The sequence below is a fragment of the Nelusetta ayraudi genome, unplaced genomic scaffold, assembly GCF_046127955.1.
Source record: "Nelusetta ayraudi isolate G7.1 ecotype Tasmania unplaced genomic scaffold, CSIRO-AGI_Nayr_v1 ptg000018l, whole genome shotgun sequence".
Taxonomy (NCBI): Eukaryota; Metazoa; Chordata; class Actinopteri; order Tetraodontiformes; family Monacanthidae; genus Nelusetta; species Nelusetta ayraudi.
Genome location: NW_027466068.1, coordinates 4,610,392 through 4,626,436, shown reverse-complemented (window position 1 = coordinate 4,626,436; position 16,045 = coordinate 4,610,392). Strand labels below are relative to the sequence as shown.

The 16,045-nt window shown below is 44.6% G+C and overlaps 3 protein-coding genes across 3 annotated transcripts; 1 reads left to right on the top strand and 2 right to left on the bottom strand.

Annotated features, from left to right (window-relative positions):
- Positions 1 to 50: 50 nt before the first annotated feature.
- kgd4 (alpha-ketoglutarate dehydrogenase subunit 4) lies at positions 51 to 3,186 on the bottom strand. The gene is made up of 5 exons (XM_076025999.1): positions 2,849 to 3,186; positions 2,491 to 2,590; positions 1,304 to 1,367; positions 553 to 737; positions 51 to 432 (listed from the first exon to the last, which is right to left on the bottom strand). The coding sequence occupies exons 1-5, from the start codon at positions 2,863 to 2,865 to the stop codon at positions 415 to 417; spliced, it is 384 nt and encodes a 127-aa protein (XP_075882114.1). The 5' UTR covers positions 2,866 to 3,186; the 3' UTR covers positions 51 to 414.
- Positions 3,187 to 3,984: 798 nt separating this feature from the next.
- ficd (FIC domain protein adenylyltransferase) lies at positions 3,985 to 6,554 on the bottom strand. The gene is made up of 2 exons (XM_076025998.1): positions 5,990 to 6,554; positions 3,985 to 5,429 (listed from the first exon to the last, which is right to left on the bottom strand). The coding sequence occupies exons 1-2, from the start codon at positions 6,255 to 6,257 to the stop codon at positions 4,348 to 4,350; spliced, it is 1,350 nt and encodes a 449-aa protein (XP_075882113.1). The 5' UTR covers positions 6,258 to 6,554; the 3' UTR covers positions 3,985 to 4,347.
- Positions 6,555 to 13,963: 7,409 nt separating this feature from the next.
- Positions 13,964 to 15,274, top strand: cmklr1 (chemokine-like receptor 1). Its single transcript, XM_076025996.1, has 2 exons — positions 13,964 to 14,032; positions 14,152 to 15,274. Exon 2 carries the CDS (start codon positions 14,190 to 14,192, stop codon positions 15,228 to 15,230), a length of 1,041 nt encoding a protein of 346 aa, XP_075882111.1. The 5' UTR covers positions 13,964 to 14,032; positions 14,152 to 14,189; the 3' UTR covers positions 15,231 to 15,274.
- The last annotated feature ends 771 nt before the right edge of the window (positions 15,275 to 16,045 follow it).

Below are 16,045 nucleotides of genomic sequence, written 5' to 3'. Positions count from 1 at the left end.
AATTGGCATAACGTTTACTAGCAGATGGAGGGGAAAAAAAAAACAAACTTAATATTTGAAAGCTTTATTTTTGATTCACTATGCCTTTTTAATTTAACCACAAACATTGAAGAAAGACTTGAAAGATGAAAACGGTATATGTGGGGGGTGCTTTTTTATTATCATTGTGATTCTCTTAGACATAACGTGTAATAATAAACATGTTAAGGGACATCAGGATGAACCATTGCCATTGTTCAGGTGACCCAGCGCATCCAGTACAATAATAAAAAGTATGTACATTTTAAGTTATATAATACTTTATTCCGTGTCATGTATTGTGGATTTCTAGGCTTCTCTTGGGCTGAGGAACAAAAGACAGATGTCCGACAGACGAGGGCTTTGGCTGCAAGGATTCCATTGACTCCCATCGTGTCACTCTGGTCCACCTCGCTGTAGCCAAGAAACACAGGTCAAAATGTTGTGAGGAAGGAACCTGATACCGCATAGAAATTCTGTTCATCAAGAATTTTGCTATATCATACATGGACGACAGAAAGATACCACCCTCACCTGAATGTATTCCATTTCATCAACTGCCAACGGTCTCCTGCGGTACCTTGCAGGTAGTAGATGAATAGAGGCCAGGGTGTCAGGTGTTACAGCGATTGGAGGTACATGAGGTTTGGATAGTGGAGGTGAAGCTGCCACACTGCGTGGTGAGAGGCTAACTGCTAGTGTTTTCAGAGCTTCTTGGACTGAAAAAGAAAGGGGAAAAAATTCTAAATTAAGAAATTCAGAGGGACCAACTCCAAGTATGTTAACCACTAGTGAGGGAAACTCTGCCATGGTAGCTGACCCTAAAGACCAGGCATGGGCAAACTATGGCCCGGGACCATATGCAGCCTATTAAGATTTTAAATCCGGGCCGCCAAACTTGAAGAAATTACAGTTATATTAAATATACATTTCAATAAAGAGCTAAATGCTGTGAGGCTTCGAAAACACTGATTTTGTTGTAACTTTGCTTTGGTTAATTTTCAATCGACATTAAAGCACGTGCTTTCTACATATCTATGCCATGATATATTTTATTCCTCCTATGAGGTGGGTCACAAAAACACCCCATCCATCTGCTCCTGCTCCGGCCCCTCTGTCAAATGTTTGAACCCATTGTGGCCCGCCAGTCAAAGAGTTTGCCTGCCCCTGCTGTGGACATAACCTGCTCACTGTCAGGTTTTCTCTTACCAAATACAAGGTTTCCATCCCAGGGTGATCAAACTCACAGCTCAGGGCTAAGTTCATTTAAGTTGGCTATACTCACCATTGGGCCTTGCAAAGTCTTGTCTGTTGGGGAACTTTATCAATGGGGCGTGAGGCCGAACAGCCTGTAAATACAAACAGCTCTATGAGGTTTCGCCACATGCTGGTCTTTCTTTGCTAGAGCGTTGGAACTTAAGTTTCCTGCCAGGCATCCTGGAATAAAATCGCACTTGCCGGGACCATTTATTGGCTTTCATTTCTTTTTCTCGTTCCCTATTCCGTCTTCTTTCCATCGTTCTGTCATCACGAAAATAGGGACTTACAGTGACCGAGCTAGCTTCTTAGAGGCAAGCAAAATGAACTGATGCTGGTATGTAAAACACTGCCAAGGTTTTAGGTGCCTGGCAGGCAACAAAGGTTATTGAGTCTTATGTAAGAACAGTTTGTCAGACTGTGTCACTGTCAGTCTCCCCACAGTGCAAGTGGATGATGACAGTCTTATATAGAATTATAGAATTTAACAGGAAATCTTAAAACTATGTTATGTTGAAAACTACATAGTGTTGCCTCAGGCTTTTAGTTAGAATGTTTACCTTAGTAGACATCAAGGGAACGTGAGAAAAGGTTACATTTACATAAAACATTTCAAAGCAACACTTTAAACAATGCACAGCAGCTATATGGAACAATATTTCAGTACAGTGACCACTTGTTGCAGCTATTTCATTGTTTGACGGAGAGAAATAACAAAAACAAACCCGAATTCTCAGGTGATAATGGACTTAATGTTGCTTTTGTCCGTAAAAGCGAGAGGCAAAATGCCTAACAAAGTAATCAGTTGATTTGAATAGTGTACTGTCCCATCAGGTTCTATTTAACTTATGTTGGAATCTACTTTCACCTTCTCGTAGCAACCGACCTGTTTAACAAATCCGACTCCGGCAAACGCCTGCGACAACAGACTTAAGGCCGCGCTGTCAGGACGACGGTATAGTGATTCAATATCGCTAAAGACACTTCAGCGTCGTCCCAGCACTGTTTAACGTATGACAAGATTCTGTTTTGCTGTTTAACAAGGACACCAACAAGGGTACAAGGCGTCGAGTCATCCAACAGGGCCACGGAGGCGGGGGGGAAATACCGGAACTGCTCACAACAAGGTAAAATATCCCTTGTTTCTAAGTAACACCAATCTGATCTCACCGATACGGACGTCTAAATGGATTACAAGTTTAGGGACAACATTACCTGGATTACTCGAGCGGTGGGAGCAGCCATTTTGGTGCTGACTTTGCTCCCCATGACGACCCAAGGTTTACTTCCGGTATCAATAAAGGCTCCCTTGTAGCTGTTGCGACAAACCACGAGATGGCAATGTTGTGAACACAAAACCTGCAACATATTTCCGTACCGACTACATGACGCGGCTAATAAAGAAATACAATGTTTAAAGGTGATGACACGTCGCTTTTAACTAACGCGCTCATACCGTTAATGGACCGATTGTAAAAAAAAAAAAAAAAAGATTTAACAATCATATTGTATTAAGTTAATACTGTGTGAGACCAGAGCCAAATTCAAAGCATTATCCCAACGATGTCCTTACCTCGCTCGGACTCGCATGCAGTGCAGAGGACACCAGTGGTTTCCTGTTGTTGGGTTAAATCACTAAGGCATACTTCAGTTTAATACGTCGGCTTGTACCCTATTGCTAAAACCCTGCCCAAAAGACGCAATACTACATCTATATGAATTCGATACCCATAGAAACCTTGTCGATATCTACAAAGGATCTAAACACGCAAATTATCCCAATTTCTCATCCGGCAACGTTAACAGCAATAGTATGATGTAAACGGTACCTGTGACTATCAGTGATCTGCGGGATTAGCAAAGCTAAATTTAAAAGTCTATGTTTTATATTTATCCACCTTGGTGAACGAAAGAGAATAGTCAGGTGGCCAAGTCTCGCCCAACCAAATACCAGATGAGCCGCAGAGATCTTCTCCAAAGTAAGATGGGCTACTGACAGATATTTCATGAGCGATTTTAAAAAGGTCGCATCTTATTACAAGTATGTGATAAAAAAATAATAATAATAACAACGCTGAGTATTTTTAAAATATGAATAAAGATTTTTTTTTTTAATTCGAAATGTAGTTTAGTTAATTGTTATGACTTCGGCTTGTCGGTGAGGCATTGGGAAGGATATTGTTCTAATAACGATCTTCGTAACCATGTTCAATCATGGAGCCAAACTGTATCAAGACCGCCCTCTGCTGGAATAGTTGTATTTTACTGTTAGTTTGGGAGGCGATCATCTCATTCATAATGACCAGACGGGTGTAGTGAATCAGTTATTTTTCTCTCTAGTCAGTAAAAGTAGTATACGACACGGCAAATGGCCAACAACTATGTTGTGCAAAAAAACAAAAAACAGCTTTGAGATTACCAAGGGGACAGCAGTGAAACAGTACAGGGAGGCTGTGTTAAGTGGGTAGAATTGATGTTTGCTCATGCATTCATTTGTCATGAGCACATCAACCTTGACATGTAGCCCTGCCCTCTCTCCCCTGAAAGGATGCTAATGGGTACTGCGCTACTCATACTATCTTAAAACAATTCAGCTCAGTTATTGAAGATGTGTCTGAAAATTACTCTGCCTTGTAATCTCTGCCGCCAAAGCACCTTGAGACAAAATAAGTTATATATGAAAAAAGGTGTTCGAATATGTATAATATATATAAGGATTTTATTGAAAATAAAATAAATTATCAAATCCAGGAAAGTGCTTGTCAGTGTTACGAGACCTCATCTTGAAATAAACATTCACACACGCACTCACTGAACATCAGAAGTGGATGTCCCTGAAGCAGCTCTGTTCCAACCTCATTCCACCAGTAGTCAAACTTTAGCTTAAATGCCACAGCGCTACACAACAACAACACACAAGTTTGACTTCTTTTCAAGCAGTAATTCCAATGAAATCAGCCAGTCAAGAACCTGAAAGCAAACAAACAGCTGAAAAAGTCCAGGAAAGAACCTTTACTGAATAGTTTGTAAGCTATGTTGCGCAGCTTCCTTCCTCTGTCTGCTCCTGGTGGCTCAGTTATGGATGGAGATGGTCTGTTTGCACTCCGGACAGCTGTTGTCCTGACTGGCCGCGGGCAACCCGACGGCGTGCTCCGTCGTGGAAATCAACAACGTGTCCAGCGTCATCTCGGTGCACTTGGCGATGAAGCGGATAAACGGGCGCACATCGCCCTCGTTGGCTGTGTCCAGCGCCGCGTAGTACTCGGCCCTCTGCTCCTTGCGGATGGTGATGGGTGGGTAATGGGCCTGCATGAGCACGAGGTTCATGAGCAGTCGGGATGTGCGTCCGTTCCCATCCACGAAGGGGTGCACGTACACTAGCTTGTAGTGGGCCAGCGCGGCGTACTCCACCGGGTGCAGCTGCAGCGCCTCCTCCGAGTTGAGCCACTGCACCAGCTCCTCCATGTGCCTCTGCAGGTCGTGCGGATGCGGCGGGATGTGGTGACCCACGAACACCTGGTTAGTACGCAGCCGGCCGCCCTCCACGGGGTCGACGTAGCCCAGCACCCGTCGGTGGATCTCCAGGATGTCGCCAATGGCGATGGCGCCTGTTTGGGAGAGCAGCGTGGTGTTGATGAACTTCATGGCCGCGTCCACGCCGATGGCCTCGTTCTGCTCCTGGAGGCTCTTTCCTGGCACAGCGTAGCGCGTCTCGATGATGTGACGGATCTCAGACAGCGTAAGAGTGTTGCCCTCGATGGCGACCGTGTGGTAGATATGGTGGTAGTAGATCTCCTCCATGACCCGGCGGAGCGCTGAGTTGCCTTTGGGAATGGACATGAGCTGCTGCACTTTGCTGTCGATGATGCTGAAATAGCGCTGGTCGATCTCCTCCACAAGGGGAAGCGTTCGGTCTCGGCTGACCAGGGCACGCTCGTTGCACGGTGAGATGGCCAGGGCCTTGGTGTAGAGGTGGTCAGCCTGCACCACGTCCTTCTCCTCCTCCAGGATGGTCCCCAGCTCTGTGAGAGCATCCACACAGTCTGGATTCAGGCTCAGAGCGTGCAGCAGAAGCTTGTGGGCCTTCTCCCTCTTGCCAAGCTTCTTCATCTCCACAGCCAGCTGCAGCGCAGCTTTCGCCTCCAGCTCCATCTCTGCAAGCAGTGTGGCATAGTGACAATGTAAACCTCAACAAGGTGAGACGGTGAAGAAAGAGAAGACTAGTCTGGTCTGCTCCGTATGACCAATGCTGGTTACAGCGGTTTGACACACAATCCCAAAATAGGAGATTTCATTTATATTAATAGGAACTTAAAAAAATAATGGAAATAATGCAAACTAGTCATATATGTATCCAAAAAAATGTGAAAGGCAGGGAGATAAAGACAAAGTAGCGTCTTCTCCTAAAAAGAAAAGAATGAATGAAATGAACGCTGGACATTCTTAATGGAAACATTATTTTTTGCTAATGGCCATAATGTCACGATAGCTTTAGTCATGACATGAACAAGGAAGCATGTTGACCTGCCATCAATGTGCAAACATATCTTTTATGTCAACTAAGAATGTAGCCTGACGTGCGAATCGCTTCGTGGCCCACTATGATTACTGTTGCACAAGCATTCCCCGAGGGAGCTTAAACACAACCACGGCGAATGTTTTCGTGCGTTCAAAACGTTGCATGTGGCAGACTCGATCTACGACTCGTCCGTACCTTTGCTTGGTTTGGACTTGAAAGGCAGCAGGCCAAGGTCGGTGAGGGGAACCGTGAGGCTGGTGGACTGCACAGCGGCAGCCTGCCGAGAACTCCCCCACAGACAGGGGAGCTGGGCGATGCCGCGCAGGGCCCCGTAGAACCGGAGGTTCACCCCCACCAGGGGCACCAGGAAGGCCACGAAAGAGCCGAGAACGACGCACAGCAGCGGAGCCCATCCTCCGAGGAGGCGCCCGCTGGTGGAACGACACAACGCCGGGCTTGACATGACGGCTCCGCGTTACCTCCTCCATCCTCCGGCGACGCGGCGCCCCATATGTGAATATGTGGGCAGCTACGGGGCGGCTGGGGAGGGAACAAACATGGGCAACATGACGCGTCCCGCTCGGACAAATTAAGCTCGTTTTAGCCTGAATCTACGGCTCCAACGTTGGCCGACTAAGCTACTTAGCTGTCTTCCAAATTACAATATACCAAAATGAGACAAACGACAAGATAAGAACTACCACACGCCGGAAGTACCGCTCTCTGCTGTGTTGTGTACAAACACATCATCACTAACTTCCTCAGGCTTAACGCGGCAACAAGGCCGGAGGTGATTGGTCGAAATATTAAAGAGTCATGCCCATTGGCTAAAGCTATAGCTATTCAACATATGGTTCGTAGCCGTTTTTGATTGGACATTGCGGTCTGAGGCAATGCTGCAATAATATTTTTTCATATACATATGTTAATTCAGAATGTATATTTCAAAAACGAAATTTTACTTAAATTATTTCAAAGGCCTAAGTTAAATTAAATTAAATTAAATTAAATTGAATTAAATTAAATTAAACTGATCACCCTCATGTTTCTGTTCGAGTGTACATTGTGTCAATTTCTTTGATCGTAAAAGTAGTAGGTGAGCCTGTTCACCACTAGAGGGCAACATCACTCTCTGTGACACAATGGTTTATTGAGGTTTATCCATTTACGGTCGTAACAGCGGACAGCGGAATTATTAACGTTTACGACGATTCTACGGAGCCCCTAAAAGGACATGGGAAGAAAAAAAACATTTCTGGTGCGCACCTGGTAGTTTCTGGTGCGCATCTGAAAGTTTCTGGTGTTCACCTGGTAGTTTTCTTCTTTACAAAATTACAGTACAAGAGTTAGTTAGCTTTCCATGGTTATGTTATGTCCGAGAGAAACCTTTTGAAGTCCTGTGGTATGTGTCTGCGTAACGGATGCAGCGCTTTGGATCATCTATTTGATTTCATAGAGGAACAACTTCAAACATCTGGCCGGCTCTGCAGCTATAGGTGGATGTACACAAAACGTAAAGAGGCAGGATCGCGTGTCAAGAAAGAGGAGGTGCGCTTTATTCTGAATGAATTTGACCCAAGGGGTGTCGAACTTAGAAGGAGGACACGGCTCCATCACCGCAGCTACTTTGCTAAAGGGCCCAATTATGTTTGGCACTTTGACTCCTATGATAAACTTAAACCATTTGGTATCTGTATCAGCGGATGCAGAGTCAACTGTCAATGTCAGAGCAACTGCACATTTCGACCAGCAGTGCCATGTGACACAGATATCGACGACCTCTGCAACATTCTGATGGTGGAGTCACAGCTTCATGTTCCAGCTAATGCTTGTCAAGCAGTAGATTTGTACATGCATTTGCCGCCTGAAAAAGAGACGTTAACGTAAAATGTGAGAGCACACCATTCTGACTTGTCAAAATGATTGAACTTAAATTGTTATTTGTACTTAAGTAAAGTTTTCACCCTCTTAAAGTAAAGCCAGAAAACAAACAAAAAAAAAGACAAAAAAAGTTTGTTTCTGTTGTGTTAATGGCTACAATGTTTTCTTGCTTGTTAGTTATGAATGAACAAGAACGTTTTTTCAAATGTAAATCTGTAGAAACAGAGGGACATGTGTAAGATCCCTTACATCCACCATACAATATCAATAAATCAGTCACCACCAAACAGGACACTGTCAAACTCTTTGTACCTATTCTACTTGCTCTTGCACCTTATAACTCCATCCTGAAAGAACCTCACTGATGAACATGAACTTGCAATGGATACTGTGTGTGTGTGTGTGTGTGTGTGTGTGTGTGTGTGTGTGTGTGTGTCATCTTTGAGTTGATTAGTTACACTTTCCGGTATATTTCGGCCTCTCAGGAAAGATAGCAAGTCCTGGTTAGCCGGGACGCTGAAGCACTGCGTTTCTCTACCATGTGCATCAGAGAGCTTTGCCTGAGCATCCGGAAGGTTTAGTGCGCATGCAAAAGTTTTAGGTGAACACCAGAACAGTTTTAAGTGCGCTATGCCCACCAGAAACTTTCAGGTGCGCACCTGAAATGTTTTTTTTTTTCTCCATGTCCCTTTTGGGGCTCCGTACGATTCGTGTTTTCGAGTGCAGAAAATGCATTCAATGTTCGTGCGAAGGAAGGGGAACATGGTTTCCCTGCATCTTCATATTTTAACAATATTTACATTTTTCTTTTAAAACATATGTTGAATTTTACAGCAACGCATATTCATTTCTGGTTTATTTTTGGGGTAGCAGACAAGACGAGGAGACGAGTGTATGCTGATGAGCACGGAGCCCCACCTTAATGTTATAGCCAACTCTCTGAGACTCACCATCCACTGTCGACTCACGCTGAACTATTTTTTATTCATTAACAACAACAGACCATTAAGATTGTATATTATTTGTGTAGGCCGGAAATGGTTGATCAATTTTGAGGTAATTTACTCATGAATTGTGGAAATTTATTTTTGTATCATGGTGCCCATAGCACTGGGCAGAGGAACTGTTTCGAGTCTCCCAGATGAGTGGCAGAGGATTGTGGCTATCCATTTAAATACACAATGCATCACTTAAGCACGCGGCCTATTATTTTCCATCCATGCAGGCAATGTTTTTTTCACAGTGATCTCTAATCCTTTGTATGATCGCACACAAGCTTTTGGGCTGCTGCCTGGCTGAAACTCGATTACCTTTGATCCCATAACTCGGCGCTAAAGAGACAACCATTGAGAGTTAGTCATGCAGATGTAAAAGACTCCTCTGCGCAGATGAGGCTGGTATGACTGAAAAAGAAGGGAGGGAGGATAGTTGATCTTTACCAGTGGCGTGCACTTTTGAGGAGGTGGTGCTCAAGTGGGAAAAAAGGGCACCTTGTGTGCTGCGTTGAACCGCCGACCGTGAGATTTATTAAGGGCATATTACATTACCTTGCATTACATATGCAATTATGAGAATATTATTAAACATCTGCATCTATTGCCAATAGTCATATGCCGTCTGATCCAGATGTTTAATAATAATCAACAGGTTGGTTTCTGCTAAATTACTGTACAATTCAAATAGGCAACAACAGAACTTTGAGAATTAAGATTGCAATGCCACATTATACTTTAATGTCTATCATAATAAATAACTGTCTAAATAATGACTTAAGTGAGAGTGACCATTGATTGACTGAATACTTTATTAACAGTTTGTAACACTGTAAGTTAATTAAAATACAACAATGATAACAAAAAATACCTAGAAGGGTTTCCATTGTGGTCCTATTAGCATTGCCTTTCTCCTAGTCCTATTTTAGAGGAGCATCCTCCTCGGTGCCATATCTTTAAAGATTCTGATGACCTCATGATGGTTGATCTCAATATCTTGCTCTATGGCAATTAGGAGAAGGTCAGAGAGCCGTACTTCTCCACACAGACTTGTTATTGCTAAGACTTTCTTATATTCTTCACAACATAAGATGATAGTTATAGTTTGGCAGTTTTATTTAGGGGTCAGAGGTTAAACAGTACACTTGTTTCGTTTCATTTGTCACCTGGCTCGCTTGGTCGTCACTTGGGCATGTAAGAAGAATGACGGTCGGTAATTGATTAATTATTATTTAGTTAAAGCCGGCCAGGCACGGCACGGCGGGCAGTGGAGGATGTGTGTCGGTGTGTTGCTGTTGCAGCCTGCTGCACTCATTCTCTTTCACAGGGCGTTTACATTCATTCATTCATTCATTCATCTGTGGAACCCGGAGAGAACCCACGCAGACACAGAGAGAACATGCAAACTCCACACAGAAAGGTCCCAGGCCCGGAATTGAACCCACAACCTTCTTGCTGTGAAGAAGGTAGCGCTAACCACTACCCCACCGTGTCGCCCACTGCGTTTACATGCAGAGCTTAATCAGACTAAGCTCATCATTTGGTTTTCTCGTCTAATCAGACTTCTCTCCTTGTCCTTGTATACATACAGCTGAGAAAATCGAACTATTGACGGGGAAACGTCCACTTCTCCCACACTAGGGGGCGATATGAGTCTTTTCAGCACATTGACTTCCGGGTAATCTCTTTCGTCGCACAAAACAACTGCAGCGCCGATACAACACCGGTGTGATGTCCGTACTGCCCTTCTATTTAACAAGTTTCCTCACCGAACAGCTACAATACAGATGTGCTGCTCCACCGTCATCGGATTGGTCCGAAATTCACAAACGTACACAAAACATTACTGGCGATTTTTACCATTGAAGCCCACATCTGCCCCAGCGAATATACCGAGACTCACAGCTAGAACCGCTTTCTTCGAGTATAGAGTGTTTTTACGTAGCATCATCAAAACCGGAAGTCGCCATCTTGGAGATACTGTACTTCCTCTGCAACAAGACTGTGTATGTAGCAACAAAACCAGATTATTGTCGCACAAAATTGTTAATTATTGCCATGTTTTGGTTACAATAAGTGTAAAAAATTCAGATTTTAATATTTCTGTTAACAAGTTCAAAATAAGTGATAAAGGGATTGTATGTCAGTGGAGATGTTTCCTTTACTTCATCACAATGAAAAAAAAAACACTGATGATTTTCCATCTATTTCTAACTCTTTATCAAGCCCTTGATGAGCTTTGGCTGCTTGATAACAATAACAAATAATTGGAATCAGATGTGTTAAATTGGAGAGATATCTAAAACATGCAGAGAGGTATATCTCAAGGAGCAGGGTTGGTGACCACTGAGTTAGAGTATCGCTTACTTTGGCTTTCATCACAAACATGCCATTGATTAGCTGAGACTGTGTCTCCCTCACCCAACTGCACACTGACTGGTTATAGGCATCCAAACCTTTATAACACTTAAGGTCTTCAGCTGTGTATGGGTTTGGAGAAAAGACGAGGTAGTTCACTATATCTGGATATGATATTGAGGGTAGAACTGCCCAGTAGATTCTGTACCTACACTGGGTCATCTTTCCAGGGGGCTAGCTCGTACGGATCTTTACCTCCTATTAACCACAATATTTCATTATATCGCTGTTTCTCCCACTGACTGAGCTTGGCTTTACTGTAGTTTTGACATTTTAAATTCCACCAAAAATGTACATTGAACATGCTGTTCATTGTATTGTTTACATCTGAGTATCGCCAATATGGCTGTAGATCCGGGTAACTGGCAAAAATGTGACGTCAGTGAAAACACTCTATTAGTAAATGAAGTCAGCATCCAGGTTACATTTTGATTTGGGCTGCCTGACAACTGGTTTCCCTCAGCTATCATGTTTTCTTTACTTTCATTAAAATCGCTAGTAACACGTTGTGTATGTGTGTGAATTTTTGACAATGCGCTGACGGCAGCGCAGCAGCTGTTTGGTAAGGAAACCAATGGTGATTTGGAGATGCAGACAACGCCATGTGCGGTTGGAGAAGACAAGTAGAGTAAAAAAGTTCTCGGTTGTGTCCTCGGTTATACACAAACTCATAGTTCCGCCACACGTAGAAGGAGCTCATGTCTTGAATGTTTTTGTTCCTGGGGCAGATGCTGGCGTGGGGGTGTGGCGCATGCGCACACTCACTGTCCAGTTAAAACTCCAACTAAGGCATATACATGTCGAAGAAATTTGAATTCCATTCGCATTATCTGGGTGCCTCAATTGGAGTTCTCCAATTCCAATTGTAGTTGTCAAACTCCAATCATAGTCGGATTAATAATGCGTTTACATGCACGTGAGTTGTCCGGTCATCGTCAGACTAAGGCAAAAAAAAATCGGTTTTCTCAACCGTTTCATGTAAACGCTGTGGAAAGTATATGATAGCTAGCGTGGAAAATATATGATAGCTTGCTTAGTTCAAACCACATCCGGCACAATCGGTGATGACCGCTTGCTAAAACTGCACTTGCACAGCTGAATTCTAAGAAGTTGCAGGAAAAGCGTTGAGTGTGATCAGAGATGCACCCCGAGGAGGAGGTGAGAAAACAAGTCAGTGACAAAGCAGGACATGAGCTCATGCCCGATCGACAAGAGCCCCATGGAGGCTGAGACAAGGCGCAACAACAGGAAGCTCGCCCAAGAGACTCTTTGCACATCTTCCTGTATAAAAGCTATCGGGCAAGGGAGAAGAGCAGCCATTTCTCTGTTAGACTAGGGAGAGACTGGCCCAGAGCTCTGTATTCACTTAAATCAACGCATATTAAAACTGATTGCTGAGAAAGACAACCTCGACTCCTCATCAATTCCAAACAACAAACACGCAGGACTATTGATAGTCCAACAACGCACTGACTGATTGTCATGTTGAGATCAAGCTCAGGCACCGCGCCAACTCGAGAGGGGGAGACACTGACACACACACACACACACACACACACACACATTTTGGGTCAAAGATGTATATTAATCCAGAACTGAGCGATGACACCAAAGTCGACATACTTAACATTTTTAAAAGTGTCTATCTGTGCACCACATCCCTGATCTTTACCCTCTGTGAATGAAATCTATTCTATTTTACACCTTCAGCAAACTGAGAGCCACGGCTTTTGAGGCACCCCCACAATGTGCTGACCTTTTCCACTGAAGGCCGACCACCATCAATGGCGCTTACATCACGTCCAGCAGAAATCGATAATCCAGCGATCGCTGATGAAGTGGGACCAGCCGATTGACTCACCCACTTAGCTTGCAACTCGCGTTAATGACGTGCACTAATTAGCCGCTGTCAAGAGCGGAACATCCTGTGCGTGCAAATCAGTCTTGACGTGTGTGTTGCGTGGCTGCTGGTGAGTTGTGTTGCAGCACAGCGACTAATGAAAAAAGAATGAGAGAAATGAACACGTCATTTTCATCCCAGAGCCCAGGAAGGCAGCTCGGCGTGGTTGCTTAGCACAAAAACCATCATGTGTATGAAGTTACACTTCCGAGGACTGATGTCATTTTTTTCATATTTTTCCTGACTGACAGTCAGTACATTTACATCAATCGGACTAAGCTCATAATTCGGTTTTCTCGTCTAATCAGACTTCCCTACTTTTTTTTTTTCTTCCCCCTTGTCCTGTCTGGCCATGATGACAAGCAGAAGTGTCTCTGAATGTCTATGATGGCTGACAGATTTTATTCTCAGAGGTAGATCTTGAGAGTGTGAGCCACACGGGCCGTTTCAGGAGCTTCCTCTCGAGTGGTTTTATCATATTCTTGTGGAAAGGTGACATTCTGGCCATGACTGGACTGAGGGAGGGATAGGGGGGGTGAGAAGAAAGTAGAAAGGGGAAATGAGTGAGGGGGGGGAAAGGGAGGGAATGAGAGAGGGATAGAGAACTTTAATCTCACACCTCACTTCCTTCTGCTTGCAGTAGATCGCATCACTTGCATGCAAGTTGGGACTCATGATCTTTGCCACTGTGTCATTTCCTGTGGGGTGGTGTTTGCTTTTTTTTAACCATTAACCCATATGCCCCTTTAATAAAATTTCATTCATACATTTCAAATGAGATTTCCACAGATAGAAAGACAAGACCTCACGTTGCCAGGCAGAATTGACTTGAACAAAATTTTCAAGTCACAATGGGGTGTCAAAATGAAGTAGTGAAAGTGGAAGGGATGGCACTTTTGAGAAATCATGTGGTCAGTGGTTAGCTCAGCTGAGCTAAGCTTAAGTTTAGTGCTCTGTGTTGTTGGTAGTTAAAGGAAGGAAACAAGGAAACAGTCCACTCATAGACGTCTCTGTGTCAGCACAAGTGGACAGACGGACTCTTTACAGGTTTGGCTTCCGATCGCTGGTCTCGAGCTATGGATACGCTTGTTTGTCTCTTCTGAAAAAACAATATTGCCATTTCTAACAACTTTAATCTCACCCCTCACTTCCTTCTTTTCCCCCAGAGAAACACCTGAGGGTGCTCTTCAGCCGTCAAAACAAAATGGATTACGACTACTACTTCTCCCTGGATTACAACTACACCTATGAAGATAACTGGACTTTCACCGAGGAGACGTTCTTCAAACACACTTCGACGTGCCTGACGGACGGACTTTGCATGTCCCTGCTGGTGTTCAGCGCGCTCGTCTTCCTGCTGGGCTTCTTCGGTAATGCGCTGGTCATCTGGATGGCCGGCTTCAAGATGAAGAGGACGGTCAACACCACCTGGTACCTCAGCCTGGCCATCTCCGACTTTGTCTTCTGCGCCTTCCTGCCCTTCAGCATGGCCAACATGGTGATGGAGGAGTGGGTCTTCGGCCTCGCCATGTGCAAGATTGCCTCCTCCGTCTTGTTCCTCAACATGTTCAGCAGCATCTTCTTGCTGGTGGTTATCAGCGTGGATCGCTTTGTCTCGGTGGTGTTCCCTGTCTGGGCCCAGAACCACCGTAGCCTGGGAAAGGCCTCGGCCGTGGTGGTCCTGGCCTGGCTTCTTGCCATGGTGCTCAGCCTCCCCTCGGCCGTCTTCCGTGACGTCGGCACCCACATGGGCCACACCATATGCTTCAACAACTACACGCTCAGCCACTTCAGCCACAGGGCCGTGGTGCTGAGTCGCTTCGTCGCCGGCTTCGTTGTCCCCTTCTTCGTCATCATGTGCTGCTACTACGTCATCGTGGTCAAGCTGCGCAGCAACAGGATGATGACAAAGTCGTCCAGACCCTTCAGGGTCATGAGCGCACTTGTGGCCGCCTTCTTCTTCTGCTGGCTGCCGTACCATGTCTTCATCCTGCTGGAGCTCCAACACCACCGCTACGACCATGTCATCCTGACCAGCGGCCTGAAGGTGGGCGCGGCCATGGCGGCGGCCAACAGCTTCCTCAACCCTGTGCTGTATGTCTTCATGGGCAATGACTTCAAGCAGACGTTCAAGCACTCTGTGCTCTCCAAGATGGAGAATGCCATGGCGGACGAGGGCCGCACCGTCAGCCGCTACCTGTCCAGGTCCAGCTCGGTGGACGGCAGAGCCTCTACTCACATCTAGAGAGGGTGTGTGTGTGTGTGTGTGTGTGTGTGTGTGTGTGCGCACTTGGGACGGCGGGCAGGGGGGCACACGAGGGAGTCCTAGACTCTATTTTTTTTTTTTTGCAGCGCATTTGATAAGAATCAGTTATTACTATCATTATTAATAAGAATAATGAGCTTATGAATGTAGAAAATACAGAAATTATATTTTGTGGTGTAATTAAGTAAGGTGAAGGGAGCTCTTGGGACTCGAGGAGCTCCTTATCTGTTTTTAGGATTCACGCCAGGGAAAAAATGTAAATTAAACAAATTTCATATATCATATATCATATAGCCAGATGACTGAATGTATGTGATTTTTTTTCAACTGTCTTGGGGATGGGGTGGTGTCTATGTTTCTGGATAAGGCACGGCTGGTTGTGCAATAAATGCTGGAATGCTTATCCCTTGTCTTCTCGCTTTGTTGTGGTTCAGAGTACATGTCGCCGCTCACGTCTCTTTTTACGCCTGCAGTCAAACGGTGTAATGGGAAAGGAAAAGGAGGCACATTCACACGGGCCACATTAGGCCTTGTGAAGGAGTGTCTTCACTGATAATGAAATCACGGAATGGACGAGGAAGTTGTGCAAACATCTGTAAAATCAGTTTTGGCAGGGAGTTAAAACCTTGCCAAAGGCACAGGGCTGTCCTTTGTTTTGTTTTTTCTGAATTACTCATGATGCTTAATCATGTGTGGCTGCTCGACAAGGGTGAATAATTTGTGCAAATTAGGCGAGGTATTTGAACTTGAACAAGAACTTGACATCTACCGTCTCACTTCCTTTTCATTCTAAC